The sequence below is a fragment of the Epinephelus moara genome, chromosome 7 (assembly GCF_006386435.1).
Source record: "Epinephelus moara isolate mb chromosome 7, YSFRI_EMoa_1.0, whole genome shotgun sequence".
Taxonomy (NCBI): Eukaryota; Metazoa; Chordata; class Actinopteri; order Perciformes; family Serranidae; genus Epinephelus; species Epinephelus moara.
Genome location: NC_065512.1, coordinates 11,276,015 through 11,299,093, shown reverse-complemented (window position 1 = coordinate 11,299,093; position 23,079 = coordinate 11,276,015). Strand labels below are relative to the sequence as shown.

General features: G+C 39.9%; 1 protein-coding gene across 8 annotated transcripts in view; it reads left to right on the top strand.

Moving 5' to 3' along the window:
- The window catches only part of osbpl6 (oxysterol binding protein-like 6), a 64,815-nt gene extending 42,374 nt beyond the window's left edge, over positions 1-22,441 (top strand). For 6 of the 8 annotated variants that reach the window (XM_050048776.1, XM_050048775.1, XM_050048779.1 and 3 more), the window contains 13 exons: positions 1,532-1,662; positions 4,073-4,180; positions 4,598-4,729; positions 7,435-7,522; positions 11,025-11,278; positions 11,678-11,815; positions 12,492-12,555; positions 12,742-12,820; positions 15,450-15,594; positions 15,755-15,899; positions 16,069-16,195; positions 16,327-16,449; positions 18,465-22,441. In XM_050048776.1, coding sequence (XP_049904733.1) covers positions 1,532-1,662; positions 4,073-4,180; positions 4,598-4,729; positions 7,435-7,522; positions 11,025-11,278; positions 11,678-11,815; positions 12,492-12,555; positions 12,742-12,820; positions 15,450-15,594; positions 15,755-15,899; positions 16,069-16,195; positions 16,327-16,449; positions 18,465-18,576 — 1,646 coding nt within the window. In that variant the 3' untranslated portion in view covers positions 18,577-22,441. The remainder of the gene's footprint in view (positions 1-1,531; positions 1,663-4,072; positions 4,181-4,597; positions 4,730-7,434; positions 7,523-11,024; positions 11,279-11,677; positions 11,816-12,491; positions 12,556-12,741; positions 12,821-15,449; positions 15,595-15,754; positions 15,900-16,068; positions 16,196-16,326; positions 16,450-18,464) is intronic. The other 2 variants (XM_050048781.1, XM_050048780.1) reach the window with 1 other exon arrangement.
- The last annotated feature ends 638 nt before the right edge of the window (positions 22,442-23,079 follow it).

Sequence of the window (23,079 nt, the reverse complement as noted above, 5' to 3'; positions counted from 1 at the left end):
CAGGAAAACTGATAAAAACACTTTAGTATATAAAACCTGAGGAAATGAGGTTTAATTTAAATAAACTAAAAACTCAAGTAAAATCAGGAAAGGCTCACAGATAAAAGTATGTTTAAAGAAGGAATTTAAAAGAGATCACCGATTTGGCCGACGTGATTTTCTTGGGCAGATTGTTCCAGAGCCTCGGGCCCTGACAGCAATTGTCTTTAACTGTGTCTCTCTAACCGGCCCTTTAATAACAATAGTAACTAAAAGTTTTTCACGATACTCAGACAAATTAAATAAAACACCTTCAAAACTGAAACACAACATGGAAGCAAAGTAGTATAAGACTTTTAAATAACACTTTAAAGGAATGCTTTACCAGCAAAGTGACAATTTGTGTATCAGTTACTCGTTGCGTGTTACCTTGAATTTGTGAAGACTGTGTTTTCCTCACATGCCTCAGTGATGAATGGAGAATCCAAAAAAAGGCGAACCTTCTTTATGAATTGAATTAAAAGGGGAACGCGTTTAACAACAGCAAAACTATATATCAAAACGTCCGCTTACAAACTCTCACACAACTCATTTATCCAGTTGTATATTCAGTACTCCCCAACAGGGTTGCCAGGTCCGCTTATTAGCCACGACTTTGGGCTTGTTTCTAAAGTGGAGTTGCTTATTTGGGCTTGAGCTCTAAATGTCGCCTTTCTCTATCCGTCTAATAAGTTATTTAAACGCATGATAGTATGTCGGACTGCAGGATGTTTCACATTTAAATTGCGTGATTAATGGAGGCTCTTTAACTATTTCGCTAGCAAGTGGGCGAAATATGGAAAGAATACAATAAAGATTTGTAGAAAGAGAGGATTAAATGATTCGACTTCAAGAGGGGAACGATTCAAAGGCAATGTGGCAGATTCAGATTCTGTGTGAAATATGTTACTCATCACTCAGATGCTTCTTTTGGGCTTGTTGCGTGACTTCGTAGGCTCAAGACTTCTTAATTGTAATGTTTTAGCGAAAATGCATGTGTTTGTACTGAGCATATAGCTGGATAAATAAGACTAGGATTAATACTGTGAATTTCCCAAGTGTGGGATCAATAAAGTTTATATTTTATTATACTATTATTATATGTTGTGTTAATAGATGTGTTGATATAGTTTTACTGTTGTTAAATGTGGACCCCTATGACTTCAATTCGTGAAGAAACTTCTTTATTTTTTGGATTCTCTGTTCACAGTGGAGGCATGCAAAAAAAATATATATATTTTTTCACAATTTCAAGGTTATTAGTGAGTACTTCATATACAGATTTGAATTTTGAAGAATGTGAAGTATTCCTTTAAAAGCAGTTGCTGAATTATGTGTGATGATAAAGACATGCCTGCACAGTTCAAGAAAGTTAGAAATAGATTGTGAGAGTTTCACAGAGTGTTTTAAGGTTAATGTCTGTCACTCGAAGATTGTGACAAAGCAACTAAGAAAAAAACATGACTGTACAGTGTGAAGGATACTAACTTTCCTTTGTCCTGTCTGTGTGCAGTCCACTCTCTGCTGAAGTCGGCCTTCAACACGGTGGCCATCGAGAAAGAAAAGATCAAACAGATTCTGTCTGACCAGGAGCAGTCAGACCAGTCAGCCCAGATCAACTCTCTCAGGAAGTCTCTGTCACAGGTAATGAGCCACCTTCAACCATTACCTATGATCCCTCCTTCTCTCTGCTATGAGTTAATCTGAGACGTTTATCAAACATATTTGGCTACATCACAATCGTAATGCTGAGTATGATGCTGTTTTAACATGTAATTACCCGGAGTGATCGGGACATTACTGAGGAAATTACTTCAGTAATCTGAGCAATGTGTCTTTAAACCCAAACCCATTTTGTAGTTGTCATGTTATAAGATTCGCTCATGATGACGGGCTGACAGAATAAACACACAAGCTACAGTTTATTCCAGTCAGTGAGATCACAATTGAGAGAGATGATGTGCGGAGATGAGAGCACAGGCGAGTGAGTAGTGAAAGTTCAATCATCTTTTCCCATATTAATTGGTGAGAGAGGGAAATGTGCTGTGCAGTTCATTAACTCGGCTCCTTAGGGCTGTCTCTCTACCCCAGTGATTTAATTGGACTGTTCCTCTGCTAACAGTCGACATCATTTCAGTGAAATGTTTCTGCTGCTTTATCTCCACTTTGTTCCTAATTGGATGCTTGTGTGACAATGTTGTTGCAGGCTGGAGGTCAGGTTTTTTTATGGCAAAGCTCTGTGGGAAGTTGATAATCAGGATTCATGGTCATTATAGCTACAGCGGCTGATGTCAACTATTTTAATCTGTTTTTTTTCCACATGTACACATTCACTTAAAGTGGCTATAAGCAATATTTTATATTTAAGAATGGATCATATGACTACTTGCATGTGAAAGGGGTGATGAGTGATGAATCCACAGAGAATTATCACCTGGGCCCAGTTGTTAAGAAGCTGTCTGATCGGATTTAGACTTTCTGGATCAAATCTTGGAGATGGGTTATTCAAAAGGAAAAAAGATATTCTGAAATTGGATTAGATCATGTAATCTTGTCTTGGTTTTGATCTGGATCAAACCTTTAGTATGTGTTCAAAACTTTTTAGAAAGATTGAGTGACATTTAATCCAAAAACCAGGATTATCCTGATCCCAGCAGAAGACTAGGTTCAGGTGGATTTCAGTAACAAAATGTAAGTTCAGTCAGGAACACTTATATCAAAGAAAACTTCATTTCCATTTGCAGTATTATATTTGGCAGTATGGCTCTGTTCTGGGGCCCCTCTACCTTTCCTCGCACCTACGCAGAATGCCTCTTCCACGCACCTACATGGAAAGCGTAGGGCGGAGAGAGCACACCTCTCTGCCCTTCCACGTGCCTGTATGGAAAGCCTAAGTCAGAGAGAGCAAACCTCCCTGCCCTTCCATGCGCCTACATGGAAAGCCTATGTGTTGGTGATGAGATGAAGAAGTAGCTGAGGATCTGGATGTGAAGAGGAGTGGGCTTTTGATGAGCTTGTCCTGGGCTCTGGGGGGACGTGTCTTTGTCAGGGTGATCCAATCTAATATCGCTGTGAAAAACTGGTACCAAAATAAGATGAATTATCTGATCCTGCATAGCAAAACATGGGATTTTCAAATCGGGATCATTCTGATCTAGACTAAACTTTTTGAACGACTGGGCCCTGATTCTTCAGTTCCCCTCCAATTATTTAAGATTTACAGCATGTTTCAGCTCATTCTTTTGATTTGTAGCCCTGCAACTTTACTGTTCTGGTTCACTCTCACCGCTCTGATCAGTGATCACTTTTGCAGATGCAGCAGGCAGCGGTTTTCAGTGACTTATGTTCATCAGGTGGACAGAAACATGATGTTGCTCCCTGTCTGCTGGATGTGTAAACAGCCAACTGTTTGCTAAGTTCCCCATATCACAGCTTGTTTCTGATATCTCCCAAGTCGCCAAAAAATCCGTTAATCCTGCTGTTTTTCAAAAATAGGTTCAGTCAAGTCTATTTTAATTTAATACTTAAATGCCCATATGCATGTTGAGGGGTTACTCCTCGTCATAATCATTTATCTTGTCCAAATTTGCCATGAAGAGATGATAAAATCCCCTGTCCTCATTATTTACAATAATTTTTAAGTTTGACTTCAGCAGTCTTGAGTTAGCGAAGGTGAAGAGGCATCTTCATCCTGGCACCAAGAATGGAATCACAAAGAGGGAAATTCACACTAAAATGACTGTAACTTTTGAAGGTACTCACTTGATATTCATTTGGCTAACCCAGACTTCTGAAGTCTCTTATTAGCTGCAGTGTCATTGTTTTAGCAAGGGATCTCGTCTGTGCCAGTGTGGAGAGGAGGAATGGCAGCAACTAATCATATGAGAGTATTAAGATAACCTTGAGGAAGATTAAAACCAATCCTTTTCCCCCACAATGTTATTTTTTCTACACCCAGTGCATCAAACACTAGGTCTTCCCTCCCCTCCTGCCCAACAAAAAACAGAACAACAACACAGCATGTGGAAAATAAACCACACTTTTCATTATTCAGGCCCTGTCCCAAAACGCAGAACTTCGAACCCGACTCAACCGCATCCACTCTGAATCTGTCCTGACTGAACAAGTTGTCAGTGTGAACATCATCTCCACGCCTGATGAGGTAGGTCGCTGTGGTCAGTCTGTCACTGACTGAGCCCATTTCTGACTCTTACACTGATGAAACAACAAAGCTTCCAAGGCTGACCGGGCAGTTTCAGTGTTTGCATCATACATTCGTCAGTTGCATCATTGACTCCTGTCCATAGAGATTGATGTTTTTCGCAGTAAACCCTGGCATGTAAGCTCAAAGGATCATTATTCTATGCAGAAGCTGACACCAAGGTTAATGGAAAAAAATGACTAATTAGAAACGGATGGGAGCTTGCCCTCTGGCAAGGATGCACATGCTGCAAAATGAACTCTGTGTCGTCTTCTGATGGTGTTTGTGTTTGTCCAGGTCTGTTTCGGTCCTTAAATGTGTCATCATAGGAAGGAACGGTGAACATCTCTTGTGTTCGCATGTGTTTTTTTCCTGCAGGCTGGAGAACAGATGGGGATCCCTCTGACTCAGCAGGCCTCTAATGAGAGTCGACTCTCCATGTCGGAGTCTGTCTCTGAGTTCTTTGATGCCCAGGAAGTGCTTCTGTCAGCCAGCTCATCGGAGAATGAGGTACAACAGAGGAGAATTGGGTGTTTAAAGGGATGCTTTGCCAATTTTCAGCCAGCTTTGTATCATAACAGTGTGGGTAATATGGGTAAAAAATGTGGTCCTGGTGACCCCTTTTGTCGTGGGGTGTGTTTGAGGGTTTTGGAAGGTGTTTATATGTCTGTCTCTGGAAAGACTTTATCGATGTGATAGTGTCACAACTGTGGAAGATGCGGTCATGAAACTTTATAGGTGTGTAGTTGAGATGCACGGTACAGTAATGGTCCCAGAAAATGTCACGGTATCATGGTATTACAGAATTTATATTACATAACATTACAAACGTTTTAATACTATAATTGAAACTTGAAACCATTTTGTTAACGAAAGTTTGTGTAAAAAGTCTCCCCTTTGAAAATAACTAAAATAAAGGGGAGATTCTCCGTCCAGTTCCTTTTCCTTTTCCAGTTCCACATGGGTTATGTCAACGGCATATATACTAATCCTCACTCGAAAAAGCATTGCAGAGCGTGGTTCCTGTGGGCTCTGGCAACACTAAACCCCCGAGTTTAGTGTTTCACTGCAGCCTGTTTTGTTGTGTTCTGAAAATGTCGGCGTAACCCTGTGGACGATAAACGAGGTGTAGACTGATAAAGGAGGAACTACATTGAGTGCTCTACGTAGCAGTGAGTGACAACAACCCCACCCCCATGAAAGAGTACTATTTGCGGTGGAAACGCTAGGGTCTAGGTACCATGTCTGAAGGTTACTTTTGGTTCCAAAGGTACCATACCGAAGGTGTTTGGTCGAAATGGGGCTTTTGTCAATTTTCAACCAGCTTTGTGTCACAACAGAGTGGGTAGTGTGTGTTAATGAACTGTGGTAAACTTGCCTCCATCTTACCCGTGACAAGGGGTTTCATTTACAAAACAGTGATTAGGATCCATACTAAAAATGTACTCAAGGACAAACCACTACCATCTGCATTGCCACTTCTCCCGTCTCCAAAATGTTAGTAAGCATGGGTCAGAGTTTTTCCCATCAAGTATGTTTTTATAGATCACAACTTGTGGGAAGTGGTGTACGTCACTTTCAGGCCCCGTTTTGCAGTGCAGTGTTGCATGCAGTGTTTATGAATGAGATCCCTAATCTTCCTGCCCATTTGCCAGTAAAAATCTGCGTCACCCAGCAAATAATCACTGGTTCTTGGGCTGTTGCCTGAGCTACAGATGGCACTTCCTCATTTTTGTTTGCCTGTCCCCACCACAAACACAAAGGGTATTGAAGCAGATTGGGACTGAGACGCCCCTCTCTCTCAAACTCAGATCAAACGCCAGGCAGTACTGATCAAATGTAAACCAAGATTCTGTTAGTGTTGCCTGTTTCTCACCTAAAATATTTTCAGTAACGTGTTTAAGCTTACTGTTTGGCTGTAATAAGAGAATTTTGAACAAGATGTAGGCACTTCTGTTTCCTGCATTATGAAAAACGGAGAAAATACTGAGATCAAACAGTAAAACAAAGCAGTGTGGACAAAATATGAACCAAGATTCTGTTACTACACTGCCTATTTATTGCCTCAAATGTTTTCAGGAACATATTTTAACTTATTTAACTGTGAAGATTGTTACTGGTGGGCCACCATATTGTTTTTTGGTTAAGCAACTTGCATTACATCACCCACCAACTGGAGCGTTTATTCGTCTGGAGCTGTGCAGTGCAGTCTGGTAGTTGTAGGCTCTCTATCGCTGAGCAAAAGCACCTTTTACTCTGCATATTTCTGCTGCATAGACAACCCAGTTTTATGAATATCTTTCCAGCAGTGAAACACTTCTTTAAAAAGGGACGGTTTAGAGGAGCTGGTTGTAGAGCAAGGAAGGGGTTAAACTAGCCCCGCTGCTGGGAAGCCAGATAAAACGTCACTGTGATGTGTGGAGCTGGAGTTAGTCAGCAATTAATGAGGGCAGCATGAAAAGCAGAGATAGCGCGTGACGGAAACTCAAACAAAAGTCAGGCACATGGGAGGGCTTCTTTACAATCTGCCCGGAGGCTTCATCCCTCAGTTGTGCTTCAGAATCATAACACTCCCCTTCTGTCTGTTCCTCCTGATTTGTAGCTTCTGGTTTTGTTAAAAAGGCACTTTGTACCATCACTTGAAACGATCACTCCTGCCTTCTCCCCTTTTTAAACTGCTGCGAACATCCAGTTCCAAATATATGTGGTCTCTGAAGAGCCATTAAGCATTGTAGCTCCCCAGGCACACATTGAGTCACGCTGAAGGATTACTCGCCAATGAAATTCATCAACACCTCCCGTCCTCCAGCTCCAACAGCCGGCCCATTCAGACCTGTGTTACACTGTCGGCTAAACCATCACCAGCAGCAGGCGACTGTAATAGAGGCCATTACAACAAGTTGCAATATGCTCCTCTTTGGTGGCGTCGATGGCCTCATTGTGTTTGCTATATATAAAGTATGAAAATGCTGCAGCGTCTTATCCTATGATTACTGCAGTGGGACAGATAGCCGACGACTGCTGCAGTTTGTTAGCCACTGGCAAACTGCAGTAACTGTGTGTGTGTGTGTGTGTGTGTGTGTGTGTGTGTGTGTGTGTGTGTGTGTGTGTGTGTGTGTGTGTGTAAGGCTTCGTCCGTCTGCTGTTCTGATCAGAGGTTGTGTTGCACTCTACTGCACTGACTCACTCCGCTCTGTACCTGTTCCCCCTCGCAGGGCTCAGACGATGAGTCATACGTCAGTGATGTGAGCGATAACATTTCCGAGGACAACGCCAGTGTGACTGATAACGTCTCCAGACAAAGTAGGTTCAATCCTGCACCATCACGAGCCCAAACATCTTTATGTTCCCTATTAGAAAGAAGGGGGGGGGTTAATAAAGGAGGGTATCCCACTCAACCATGCTTGCATGCATACACACACAGACACACACAATTTTGGTAAGATCATTTATCAGTGTGGCAGAGGCAGTTGACTTTGCAGAGTTGCTCGGGCTGCCAAGGGCTTCTCTGAGACTTTATAAAAGCTGTCTGTGTGAGGAGGGATGGCACCTCCATCTTTGTCACATAGCACACTGCCATATTAAGTATCTAATGATGATGAAAATACTCTGGAAGTTGGGGAAAGAACTGGGATAGTAATATTATTTCAAGGTGATTTTAATATATAGGGATGGCATAGAAAGTAAATTAGGGAGAGTCCTGATACATGTACTCATGGTGGGTAATATGGCCCTTAAAAAATACCACGATATATCTGGGTATTTTTACGATGATGATATTCTTGACGATCCAACTCACATCACTGTCCGCCCGCTTGACTACCATGGGTTCTGGAGCCTTCAGCCTTTTTGTTGAGCTTCACACAGGCTTACATTACGTCAGGAATATGCCAAAATGACCTAATGACACCGTTTCCTGTGTGCGCACGGCGAGAGAGGAGAGTGAGAGACGCTGTGCTGCTGCCAGCGGAGCTACTAACTGAGTTAGCTCTGAGCAGCGAGGCTCTAAAAGGGTCTGAAAAGTCCAGAGCTATTCATAAAACAATTGGGGCATCCAGGCCTGACGGCGCCACTGATTCCACACTACTGAAGGCTCTCTCCTTTTTGGAACTAACTCCTCCATAATGGGGCCAGTAGTAATTTGATTTTCAGTTCTGCCTGTTGTTGCTGTGCATAACAGCATGACGTCATCATTACAACAAGTCGGAATATTGCCATTATCACAATATGATTTCTTTTATCTCTAAAATTTAGACCAGTATTGCGTGAATGATATGGTGTGGCACACAAATTTATATGTAGACTCACTGTCATCTTAATGCATTCAGTGATGTGAACCCCACGGCAGTAGAGCGATGTGTCCCAGTTAATTGACAGCAAATCCAATCAAGAAACACCAATCTGCAGTAAAATAATCCAGAGCCAAGAGGCATGACCACACCACACCTGTTTCACCCTCCTTATACTGACTCACAGCATGTTTTAGGATTTTAAGATCTCAGTGATGACTCTGAGGCTCTTTGTGTGGCCTGGTCCCTCTCTATACTTCTGTCCATTTCATCCCACGTGATCCTGTATGAGGTCTGAGATCCTCTGGCAGAGGTATTTTATCTATTCCAGACACTGTATTGCACCAGGCTCATAACCAGAAGGGACAGAGCCTTTGCAGGGATTGTCCTGAGGCTTAGGAACGACCTGCTCATGGGAATGAGGCTGCCTGAATCGTAATCAACTTTTAAATCTCTTCTTAAAACATAGCTTTATCTCGGAGCTCAGCCTCATTTTACCTGGATTATCTCTTTATTTCTTTTATCTGATCTTACTCATGTTGGCTTTACCTACTTCATTCTGGTCCAGTTAATGTTTGTTGTTTAATCACTTAATCTGATGATTATTCTCTTAATTAGGTGATTAAAAGTAATTCTGGAGAAGGATTGCTGAAAAAAAATATCACAATAATATATTTACTGTCCCTCTGACTCCCACTGCCTATCTCTTTGTATATCAATGGCCTGTTCCTTGTTCTGAGCACCAGCATGAAAGTCCCTCTTGCGTCCCTCGGTCGAGAGGTCTAGAGGTCGACCGATATATTGGTTTGGGCAATCAATCTGTGCCGATATAACTAACCTCTGATAGTGGCCGATATCTTGGCAATCTCCACCAGTCATGCGGGGACGTACATCCCTGACCAGAGCTGAAGAAAGGAGGGCGGTGTTGACTAGAGCTAAAAGAAGCTTATATGGATCAAAAAGCTTGGAACAGAATCATATATATACAAATGCTTTTTTAGGTAATACGATAAGTACCGGTAATACACTTACAATGTCATACATGACATCATCTGGAAACAATTTTTTTTTTAAATTACTCTTTTACTTTACTCCCATGTAGGGGTGTGCCATATAATCTGGTTCATGATAATTATTTTTAATATCATATGAAAAATTAATTCCGTAATAGGCGATGTTTCGACTTCTTGACATATTGACGTCATACTGTTACCCACGGCAACAACAAGCATGGCTGAAAGCGAAAATATTACAGACTCTGCGGTGGTTCCAGAAAGAGGAGCAGCTTCAGTAGTGTGGAATAATCTGTGGCGTCCTGAATGTTTTATGAACAGATCCGGACTCCTCAGACTCTTTTAGCGAGTTACCGCTCAGAGGAAACTCATTCCGCGGCTCCTCTGGCAGCAGCACAGCGTCTTTCCCTCTCCTCTTTCACCGTGCGCACATGGGAGTTAGTGTCACGTGATTATCTCATAAACGTTTGGTAATGTAAACCTACATGATGCTTGCGGCTCGACAAAAAACTGCATTCTGCGATAGTTGTGGTATCATAACAGCCTGTCACAGGTTACAGCGTGATGATTAGAGGAGAAATGGCAGAGCATAAAGGTCCAGGTGGAAAAAAAACAACTCCATCATTTAGGATTTTACAAAAAGAGAAAGAAATTGCCTGTTGATTTATATATATAGATCTCAGGGTAAATTTGTATTTGGGAGCTGTTTAAATGTGTAATTTGTGGTAGATTTTATTTTTTGTACTATTAATATTGTATACAGACTCTGAATCTCACTCTGAGTTACTGTTGTTGTTCACAGACTAAAGAAATGAGAGGTTTGTTTAGTTTTTACTGAATATTTGAAGGCAACCTTTTTTTTTTTTACTAATTTGTTATGTCGTCAAGAATATCGTTATCGCAAAAATAAAACCGGAAAAAAATCTCTCCTACTCCCATGATAGGTTGCTTTGTCTCATAGTGACCTGTCTGCCTTCAGCTGGCTACTTGAGGCTGGTGCTGCATGTACATTAAAATCATCACAGGGAAATGAAAGTAATTTTCTGTCACTAAAAAACACAGTCTCCTCAAAGCTTATGGCAAACTGCTAAACACGAGACAACGAGATGCAGCAGTGAAACTTGGTATTCCCTAGGCTACCTTGTGAAGTCGACTCAAACAACTGCGGGTGATGGAGACAGAAAATTAGTGCATATGGAAAAAGCACCTGTGGTTTAACCCAAGTAGATCGATAATGCAGCTGTCCTGTATTTTTCGATACAAGTCTGTGAAGTTTCATCACTTTATAATTATGTAATAAATATACAGAATGTCAGTTAGATGGTTATCTGCATGACAAATAAGGATAAAAGCAAAAAAAAAAAGGTTATGATCATCATCTCCTTATTCACCCAGAGAGATGTGCTCACTATAAGAGGTTCACCCTGTGGCAGCAGAGACTGTCACAGATGATGTTGTACCACATGTAGATTGTTAAAGAGTTTGTATTGTTCTTCTTCCCAGTGGCCAACGGAGACTTTGCTGGCAGTGCCTTCCGTAACGGGCGTCGCAGCTGCCTGCCGGCGCCGTGTCCCGACACCAGCAACATCAACCTCTGGAACATCTTGAGAAACAACATCGGCAAGGACTTGTCCAAAGTGTCCATGCCTGTGGAGCTCAACGAGCCCCTCAATACCCTGCAGCGCATGTGTGAAGAGCTGGAGTACAGCGAGCTGCTGGACAAAGCCGCGGAGACCGAGGATCCCTTTGAACGCATGGTAAAGAAGTCGTTAGTAACAAGCACTCTGTCAAATCAAATGTTCATCACGTTAGGTGCAAGAACGCGGCGACCCTTCAGCGCTGTTCATGAAGCTATTTAATGTTTGCCTTTGTTTAAAATTCCCTCCATGTTTTTGTGTCGATCATACCTGTATTGTTTGTATATGAGGTGACATTGCCAGTCAACATGAATAGTCTCACTCAGAGGCACATATGCGAGGCGGCGGTACGCTCCGATGCAGCTGTCGACCTTGGATCCTCCTATTTTTATCTGTCTTCTGTCCTTTTGATAGCGCCTGGTGCATGCTAATGTTTGGCTTATTCCTGACAGAGCCTTTTAATGTGAACCGATTAATCCCCTCTTGTTTGCTCTGACTGTGTTGTTTTGACTCTGACAGGTTCTCGTCGCTGCGTTTGCCATCTCAGGCTACTCATCCACTTACTACAGAGCAGGAAGTAAGCCATTCAACCCGCTCCTCGGAGAGAGTTATGAATGTATTCGGGAAGACAAGGGCTTCTGTTTTTTCTCTGAACAGGTACGTCTGCTTTGTTCGGTGGAGGACATGTTTCATGATATGAAGTGCATTTTAAACAGAAGCATTATCTTGGATATATCTCCAGATGGTAAACTTCCATGCCTATGACAACTTAGAACAAATAAATGTCTACTTAGAGTATAATGCCTTGCACCCTAACGGTTGTGATCAGCTCAACCACAGACTGATGTTTTTCCTTTGTTTTGTAGTATTAGAATATTTTGTCAAATTCCCCCAAAAAAGTATTATAAATATTGATAAATTTGCAGATGAAGCAAAGATTAAAAGTAACTGTAACTGTAAACAGAGTAACTGCTTGGTGGATAAATTGTCAGCCAGACCCCAAGGTGCACATATTTAGATTGCTTTTTTTGTGTGCTGTGTTTTCAGTTCACTATCATACAGGGCGGAGAAAGTTAAATAAATATTGACATATCTGGAGCTGGAACCTAAAAAACTCAGCCTTTTTGCTTGAAAAATTACTGTTTTTAAATTATAAAACAAAATACTGTTGATCAATAAATCAACTAATTGTTTCAGCTCTACAGCAAAGTCAGAATGTGTGCACTCGTAGTCCATCACATGTCCTCTGAGTGGAGGCTCACAGAGATGTATATGATGTGTAATCTCAACAACAACAGCTGTCAGACTGTTTTCATTTGATCTCCTCTCAAAGGTGAGCCACCACCCTCCCATCTCCGCCTGCCACTGTGAGTCCAAGAACTTCACCTTCTGGCAAGGTGGGTTACTCTCCTAATTAGTGAGGGGGTTTCATCACAGCAGATGAGCCTTCCAGTCTCATTTAGCCTCTTTAATATCCAGCTGCAGTTTTACAGATTAAAAATTGGTTTTCATTTCTTACATTTTTAGAAGAATTGCAAAGATTTGACTGATCAGTACATTGTTGATGTTTGTTTGCTTTTCAGATGTGAGGTGGAAAAACAAGTTCTGGGGGAAATCGATGGAGATTTTACCGATCGGGACCGTGAATCTTATGATTCCCAGGTAACTTTGATCCAGCTGCTTTGTATAGTGACTAAACCTAACCTGCGATATATCCCAAATTGGTGCTTAATCCTTTGAAACATGAGCAAATTGGCTTCAGAAGGCAATGAGCAACGAAAGAAGAAATGACCAAAAAAAATAGCAAGAAATTAGTAGAAAGAGAAAATTAAAAACAAGAAAATTAGTATAAAAAAGGTTGGTAGTTAAAAACAAACAAACAAGGAAATGACCTTAAAAGAGTGCTTAAAATTTTTAATAATTCTGTAACATAATTTTATAATAATTATTATAAATATAGTTTTCCCCTAGTTTTTTCTTTTGTTCCCTAGTTATTTTAATTTCTTTCTTTTTTTCCTGCAATTTGTGGGACATTTCTTACCAATCTGCTCATTGCCTTTTTTCCCATGTTTCTGAAAGAAACTGCACCAATTTTGCTCAAGGGTCAAAGGTTTAAATACTTGCGAAAGGCATCTGAAAGCAGCACAAGAATAGTGATGTCGCTCCAGGTTTCAAAGGGTTAATAATAAAGCAGTGCCTTTAATTTGATTTGATTTTTATTTGGAATTTGAAAACAAAATGACTCACAGGAGAATCATGACATAAAAAAAAATCCCAGAGGATAGCACTTAAAATCATCACTAAAAACACTTATTTCCAAAGTGGTCCTCGGTGGAGACATCAAAATGCATCACATAAACCAAAGTCTGTCAGTCAAGATAATTAACCCCAGATTTAATGGATGTGTCATATTGACAATGCACAGTATTTCCAACAACTAATGCTTACCACACACTAAGACTTTGAAAACACACCCTCTCACATCTATAGACAATCAGAGTTTTTAGTCACACATGGTAAGGTTTTACAAAGTCTGGGGATCATGCATCGTCACCATTTGCAAGACTAAAACTAGATTCTTTTGGGATTGTTTACCATCCTGCCACTGGTGGAAAACATTACACCAAACTCTCTTCAGAAAATATGACATTAATAATTCCTTACATGACAGCAAAAACACATAAATCTAGAAACACAAGATAAAAGGTGTCCTATGTCGACAGTATTTTTGTCAATTCAGCATCAATATACCTTTAAAGAGAAACTGTATGTGTGTGTAAACTTTACATTCTGGATTTTGTCGCCTCACCACCAACCTCTGTTGGTTAGTTGCACTGTTGTAGCGGGAGGAGACTGTGGGAATGAGAGGCGAACCTTTTCAAAAATTAAGATGTCTCAATAAATGAGTGCTGGTTGGTGGATCAGATACACATCGAATTAAACACCGGCTCTTGTTCACTCCACAACTCCACAATCAGTTTCTCACAGTACAAGGGAACTGAGACTTGTTCATATTCTTCCACCTCCCCAGAGTCCCCTCCATATTTACTGTCTCCCTGATTTGCTCCTTCTTGTTTGGTGCTGGACAGAGTGTGGCCATTGGTTGTTGACAATTGATCTTCACTCTTTGCGTGAGCCAAGACTATAAACTTAAGATAAAATTAAAGTAAGGTTAATGTTAGATTTTGTCAGAACTAGGGTTGCACGATAATATCGGCATGTCACTGGTATTGGCCGAGAGTGGCTTTAAAATCAAGTATTAGAATTGACTAACATGCTTTTTCTTATTTTGCCTAATGAATGAATATTACATACACTGAAAAGCTTTGTATTTCATATCTCCATCTGCTGGTGGGCTATCACAATAAGAGTATGTATGCATAACATGATGTTAATTCCACTGCAAAAGAGACTTGATGATCTCTAAAATTAGGTGGATATATTGACATCAGTTATTGCCAAATAAGATGTTTTATATTGGCACATCGGGTATCAGCAAAAAATCCAATATCGTGCATCCCTAGACAGGATGTCAAGATGAGAAAAAGACTGACTTAAGACATCCTGGTCTGAGTTTTATGACCACCTTACACCAAACTATTAAGATCCGAGAGGGCACCACAACTCAAGCAAAGCTCAGACAGCGGAGATTTGTCTGCAACAGTGACATTGCATAAAAAGTCGTTTGTTGTCAGGGCGGCAGAACTCTTCAATCATACAACCATCTTGAGTTGACGTGAAGTCTCTCCTATCCATCAAGTATGACATGAATGCAGTGTGAGAGGCAGATTCTCAGTATTGCACCCATAAATCTAATATTTACTGCATTTATTGTGAAACTTGAATGTTTCTCAGTCAGTATTTGATCAACACTGTAATATAAAATAGAAAAAAAATAATGCAAAAATGTGACTGTTTTACTTATATGTAGAATTTCAGAGCAGAAATGACTCATTAACCTGACTACATATTGTTTATACTGACCTAAAAGTTGTCATGCCAAACCTCAACTTTTCTTCTGTCTTTACCATCATTTTTTTAAAAATCTTTTTCAAGTATAAAGACACAGAGGTCTTTGTGAATATGACTGTGAGGCCCGTCCATGTGCTTATGTGGGCCAGATTAATCTATAAGGAGTTCCAGGAGTTGCTGAGAATCTGGGGCTGCTGAACAAGCTGCCAGATCAAACTAGATCACTGACAGTTGTGAATTCATCACTTTCTTTTATCATCTGAGCTCATGTCACTCCTGCAGCACATCAAGCCAATCAGCTGTTGTTGTGTATTTCTAGGTTTGGAGATCACTACGAATGGAACAAAGTCACCACCTGTGTGCACAACATCCTCAGTGGGCGACGGTGGATCGAGCACTACGGGGAGATCACCATCAGAAACACAAAGAGCAGCGCTTGCCTCTGCAAACTTACCTTTGTCAAGGTGAGACCTTCAGCAAACAGTGATATCTGTGTTTAGATGTGATTAAATGCATCACCTTTTTGCCTTGCAAGGATTCACTGTGTGTTTTAATGTGAAATTCACGATGGTTGCATCTGAACTGTGGTAAAAGGAAGCTAACAATGTGTAATTTGTCTGTTAGGGAAACTATTGGAGTTCTAATGTGAACGAGGTTCAAGGATTTGTGATGGATCAAGAGGGGAAAGTGATCCACAGACTCTTTGGAAAGTGGCATGAGGGCCTTTACTGTGGTGTCCCACCTTCTGCCAAATGCGTCTGGAGGCCAGGTAGGCACTGCTTCTTCATCCACACTCACATTAGTGGTTTTCACTGGAAGTTTTCAAGGGACATTTTTTGACAATATATTTTGTTCCCTTTCACATCAGTTTGGTTGCAGGAAAGTTAGTGATGATAAAATGATTTTCCCTTTTTGGTTATGTTTCCTCTCCTCCACAGGCTCCATGCCCACAGACTATGAGCTATACTACGGCTTCACCAGGTTTGCCATTGAACTGAATGAGCTTTGCCCCGAGTTGAAAGATGCTCTGCCCCGTACAGACGCCCGGTTCAGGCCTGATCAAAGGTACCGCATCACATCCATCACATGAGTGCAGTTTGAAAATGTCCTCCTTACAGCAGAGTGAATTCTGTTGCTCTTCTTTTTATAACCAGCTGATTTACTGTTAACTTAAAAGCGATGTTTGGGTCACACAGGCATCTGGAGGAGGGGAACTTGGAGATGGCATCCTTAGAAAAGCAGCGCATTGAGGAACTTCAAAGAGTCCGGAGGAAGTGGAACGAGGAGAACAACATCAAACTTGAGCCACGCTTCTTTAAGTAAGCACAGACACCAGTCAGAGAAAACTCTTGAGTACATACAAAGAGAGAAATACATACACATACATATTTTAGGCACACATGGTTCTGGTTTGGCTGGATTTTTACTGTTAAACAAAAATGGATGTAGACATGTTCGTCATTTGAGTTGAATTCTTCTGCCTGTCTTTCAATGAAACAACAGCAGCTGGCAAAAGTGTTCAGACAAATTGTTGGGATTAAATTTGAAATGGTGTAGGAACACAGTGTCTAACCACATGACTGAGGCTAAATCACAATACACTTCAGAAAGTATCAAAATATTAATTAGAATATTCATAGTAAAGTGTCAGTTTGCCAAAAACAGTCAAAAGATTTATAGTAAAGTATGTTATAAAAGGTCATTAAAAAGTCATATTCATTCATTTTCATTCATTCATTCAGTATGTCAAAAAAGTCATAAAATATTTATAGTAAAGAATACCACTAAAGTCAAAGTCAAGTTATTATTTTTTTAAAAGTCCTTGTAAAGTACATTATTAAAAAGTCCATTAAAAAAAATAAATTAAACTATTTCAATTAAAAATTAAAAAACATTTGTATTAAAGTTTGTTAAAAAAAAGTCATAATGTAATTTAAAAAGTCATAATAATGATAATTGTACTGTTAAAGTTAAAGTCCCACTGATTGTCACACACCTGAGTGTGTGAAATTTTTTCTCCGGATTTGATCCATCCCCTGAGGGAGCGCTGAGCAGCAGTGGTGCCGTGCTCAGGAATCATGTGGTGATGTAACCCCCCAATTTCAACCCCTGAAGCTGAGAACTGGGAGGCAATGGGTCCTATTTTATAGTATGACCAGGCCGGGGATCGAACCCACGACCTCTCAGTCTCAGGGCAGACACTTTACCACTAGGCCACTGAGCTGTAGTGTGTTCTTTAAAATGCCATAAAAATGTCATAGTATAGTATTATACAATAGTATATGGTATTAAAAAGTTGGGTGTTTTTTTGTTTTTATTTAAAAGTCATTGTATCATCGTAATTAAAATGTCCCCCCCAAAAAAGTCACAGTATAGTATGTCACAAAAAAGTCGTTGAAAGACATACTATTGTAACCAAAAAAAACATAAAATATTTATAGTAAAGTATGTCATACAAGTCATAAAAAATCCTGGTATAGTATGTCCAAATAAATCATAGTATAGAACATAATTATAAAGTTTTTTTCTTTTTAAAGTCACTAATTAAAAGTCCATAAAAAAGTCATAGTATAGTGTATCAAAAATGTCAGAAAAAAGTCATACCCTAAAAAAGTCATGGTGTAGTATGTCATAAAAAAGTGATATTATGTAATTTAAAAAAAAGGAGAAAAATTTAAGTCCTCTTTTAGTACGTTAATGAAAAGTCCATTAACAAAAAACTCATAGTAATGTATGCCATTAAAAAAGCCATAGTGTAGTAAGTCACAAAAGTGACTAAAAAAAGTGATTAAAAATGGCAAATAAGTGTGTCATTAAAAGTCATAATAATGTATATTATTAAAAAAGTCATAGTATATTAAGTAATTAAAGAGCTTTTTTTAAAGTCCTAATATAGTACCTTATTAAAAAGTTTGTAAAAACAAGTCATAGTATAACATGTAATTGCAATTTTCTTTTAAGGCCAAATATAGTATGTTAATTAAAAGTCATAGTACAGTACATCTAATCTGTAGACTGTAAATCAATCACACATCAGTGAAATTGTCTAACAACTAAAACTGTGTCCTATTACTAGATTTTGTCACCACCTTACCAACAACCTCTGATTGCTCCAAAAAAATTTGTATGCACATGAAGTAAGCATGTGTTCATAGATGCATTTAAATGTAGAAAATGGCGATGCATTTTACCTCTTTGTTTTTGCATATGCATCATTTATACATCTGATTCCAGGCATGTTTACCAGCCTAGATATTACCTGCCTGATCATGCCTCTGTTTCTTTGTGAATGAAACTTTCTTCTTACAACTGTCCCTTCTGTCTGTTCCTTCAGGAAAGTGGTTGATGCCAATCACAGGGAGAGGTGGGTCTCCAACAACATGTACTGGGAGCTCCGCAAGAACCCCGGCTTCATCAATATGGAACCTACGGTGAACCTGTGGTAGCACACGGATAACCACGTCCATCATATCGTCATCGCAGACAGGACGGCTGTTACCTATGCACAATATGGTGTTAAGAGAAACATGTTAATGATGAAACATTGGTGCGCAGGGATACAGGCGACTGCAGAGCTGAGAGGATGGCCTGATGCCCAGTGACCCTGTCGAGGTTCTGTGGCACTGCCACATGGTCATCCATCCATGGAAACATCCTGTAGGATCACCTTCATCGTGCTTGTGGAAGCTGGGTTGTCAGGGCAACAATCGTACCACTCCTATGTAGATCTTTCCTCAGCTCCTTTGACTTCTGAGTATGTCCTTGCCTTAAAAAGACACCCATACAAGTCACACAGTTTAGCGCTTTTCCGTTGAAGCCATTTGATTTCTGACGGCAGTTTGGGTTAGACTAGTCTCTGAAGTAGACCTTTTGATTACCTACGATACCGTCGTGCATGTTTAGAGAGCAGCTTTCACTGGCATAAAGCCACATTTACTATATCACCAACTATTGTAGAAAAAAGAGGTATTTTTATAAAATATCTTGGACTCAGAATTTAGTGAAATAGTATCACGTGAACTGGCAGATTTTATTTATTTTCGCCTTTTAATACTGTTGAATCTGTGTGATAGCAGTACTCTCTATCGGGAAACAGCTCGTTTAAAATTAATCTCGACCGCAGCAGAGGAAGTGTGACGTCCATAGATGGTACTTTTAATGAGTATTTTCAAACAGCGGCTCTCACAGCTGATCATGTGGTGGAAGGAAAAGTAGGTATGAAAACGTAAATCCTATTCTGGTGTTTTGGACATGTGACGCAGGACACACCTACACCCTTTACAGATGTTTTCTTTTTTTAAACGGTCAACACAGATCTGTCATGGAGTCCAGTTCCTCCTCACAGTGGAGGCTCAGTGTAAACAGAGGAGCCCTCCCCTACATTGCTCTCTAATTTTAAACATTGTTACATGAAACCAGCTCCTGAATCACATGGTTACATAAATACCACATAACTCACTCCATATATAGTAGGCACACGATATATATGACAGATTCCCAAACAGACCTTTATCTGAATCAAAGGTCTAAGAAAAGATGGTGTAGTAGGTTGTGCAGTCTGTCGAACCCTCGGAGACACTTTTGGCTTTAAAAATAGACCTGACATAAGAGTGAAGCAGTCGAATATTTCCAGTAAGAGGATAAAAAGTCATGTACATCCAGCTACACAAGCCAAGAGCTGCAATGTGCAGTTATTTTTAAATGATCAAAAAGTATTTAATTAAGAAAGTATTCATTTTCTGTCAAAAAATGTGAAAACAATAATGATAAATTCCCATCAAATTTTAGCAAAGCTCATATCAATATCATAAATTCACATGCTTAGTTTAGCAACCAAAATGTATAATATAAAATGATATGAAACAAAGAGTTGTTACTATTACCAGCAACTGTTTGGTATTTTTGTGATCGATTACTTGCGCTATCAATCAATCATCAGAACTGGAATCATTTTTTTATGATTAATTAATTAATTGCTTTATTATATCAGCACTCCCATGACTCATTCAGCCAAAAAGCATAGTTAGTTCTTTATGAAACACCAGAGCCACCTACAGGTCGGTACATGGAAATGCAGTTTCAGGATGCTCTAGGTCAGAGATAAATTTGCTTTACCCAGGGGCCACTTTTGCAAAATGACAGAAGACCAGAGGCCACTTAATTAACAAAATTAATAATATTTATCACCAAATGTAGTGAATGAATTGCCTCTTTCAAACCTTTAGATGTCCTCACATGTGCCAAGAGGCAAATCCAGTTGCGGCAGCGCTACATAGGTCAGGTGTACGGAGGGGCGTCTCTAGAATTTGAGGATATTCAGGGCTCCTTCCCTGGCACTCTTTCTTTGATAAACAATCTCCATCATGTGGTGCCCATGAGCTCAGTGGGTAGACTGGCAGTGTCCTTGCTACACTAGTAACGGGCTCAATTCCAGCCTGTGGCCCTTTGCTGCATGTCAAAGCCCCAAAAATAATCTTAAAAAAAACAAAAAAACAATCTCTGTCGTGATGTTTATTTCTGCACTCTAGCAACTTATTTATATTAAAAGTACAGAATAAGATTCCCAGTGTGAATCAACTTACTTTCATTGGGAATTAGAAAATGGTCGCCCGTGGGCTGTATAGCCTCGTTTCCACCGAGCAGTACGGTACGGTACCTTGGAACCAAAAAAGTACCCCTTCAGATATGTTACCTAGACCCTAGTGTTTCCACTGCAAACAGTACCCCCACAAGTAGGCATGGTTGTTACCAGTCGGTTGTAGCCGTGTCAGATACGTAACTAGCGTGACATTATATAACGTGACGCAGGAAACGTGATTCAGGAAAAGGCACAATGGACATATTGAACACTTTGTAATCTTCTCCTTATGTGGCTGTTTATCACAAGACGGAGACATGCTTTGTTTTAGGAAAGGATGGGAGCAGCAAAGAGAAATACTGCCAAAAAATACAAGAGAAAAAAAGCATACTGAACTGAACAGTACCATACTGCTCGATGAAAACGGGGCTTAAGTGTCACCTGCTGTAGGTCAACAATATAGATATTTCCTTTAGCTGTTAAAGCCAAACGAGAGTGTACAAATGTGTTTGATTCCCCAGAGATTTTACTGCAATGATCCAGTCACCTATTTGCAGTTTGTGTATTTATTGCAAAGCAGATTGGCTTTAATGACTTACAGAGTAAAAAAAAAAAAAATAACACAGGTCTTCTGATTGAAATCAACCCCAAAAACACACACACACACACACACACACACACACATATACACATGTAGTCACATGTTGTGTGAGAGCACATTTAAGTTCCCCTCTGTCAGGACTGCAGGACACAGAAGGACAAAAAAAGACTAAATATAAATATGTAGAATGAAAACTATGTGAAGCAAATCCATCTTCCGTGCACTGTTCATACGGTACTGTAGATTACAAACCAAAAAGGTAGGTAGTACTGCTTTGCCTCCATATCCTGTTTTATGTTTATGTGCTTTTCTTTCCCTGATCACAGACTCAATGCTACAACTCTTTAGCGTCAGTTTCACTTGCTGTGCCTTATAATGCATTTATTAATGCCTCACAAACACACTACTGATAAGAACCCCCATGCCAAGAAGGTATGCCATTAACAAACACATTACCCAGTCTCCACCTGCCTATTGATGATCGATTATACTGAGAGTGTTGAGGGTTTAGCTGTGGACAAACTGTCTTAAGTCTTAAAGGGAGATGTTTTGACATTAGGTGAGGAAAAGAAAAGGTTTGAGTGTAAAATGCTTGCAGTGTTTAAAGATGCTCCGCACTGCTCTGCTACTCCAACATGCAACCAATACATTTTTGGTGATCACTGTAAATACAGCACATTTAGAAGATGGGTCACTACTGCAGAAGCTGATTCCCTTTTCCTCCTACATCGGTGACTTTTTTTAAAAAAAAAACAAGACTGAACCTTGTGTGTGGAGGTAGGAGCAACGCTCAGACTGTAGTGGAAAAAAAAAAACATCATGAAAACCTCCTCATGCTTTCTTCATCCACTGTTCTACCTGCATGTCTAGACAACTTAGCCTGCCAATGAATGTTGCAGATGCCTTACACCAAAAAAGGTTTTTGTTTTCTCAATTGGACACTCATGGTTTTTGTTTTTGTTTTGTTGTTGACTGACATGTATCACAAAGCACTGTGTCAGCTCAGTTTCTTTCAGATCTCTTTCCTGATGGGTACCTTCTGAAGTGCAATTTTAACAAAGTACATATCTTTCCATGAACACTGTACACTGCTGCTACATAGTGCTTGTTCTAATAAAACTCTAAAACTCAACCGATGATGTGTGTGTGGTTTATATGGAAAAGAAATGCCATAAAAGTCAATGAGATAACATGACTTAACATGAAAGGGTCATCCATGTAGCTGTCATCACTGAATGTAACACCACTTTTGAACTTTGAGATTATTTCTGTTTTATGTCAAGGCCACTACTAGTATAACATGATAAATGTGGTTTACATTGTTCAACTTTTTTTAAACATATTTTTTTGGGCATTTTTGCCTTTAATGCACAGGACAGTAAGTATGAAAGGGGAAGAGAGAGAGGGGATGACATGCAGCAAAGGGCCATGAGCTGGATTGAAACCCGGGCCGCAACAGCCTTGTAAATGGGGCGCCTGCTCTACCACTAAGCCGCCAACGCCCCGACTGAGTGCCATTTTAAGGAGCCAGACGATAGTGGAGGGGCCCACAGTGAATGTGCACACGCTGACTTCTTGAAGACTTTTTTTTTTTTTTTTACAACCTGCTATACTATGAATTTTTCTGACATAAATGACTCCGACTTTCTTGTTATTGTGGCATCCTGTTTATGACATATTATAGTATTATGACTTTTTTTCATGATTTTTGACATTATGTACTATAACTTTTATTAATTTTCATGACATGCTGTACTATGACTTTTTTTC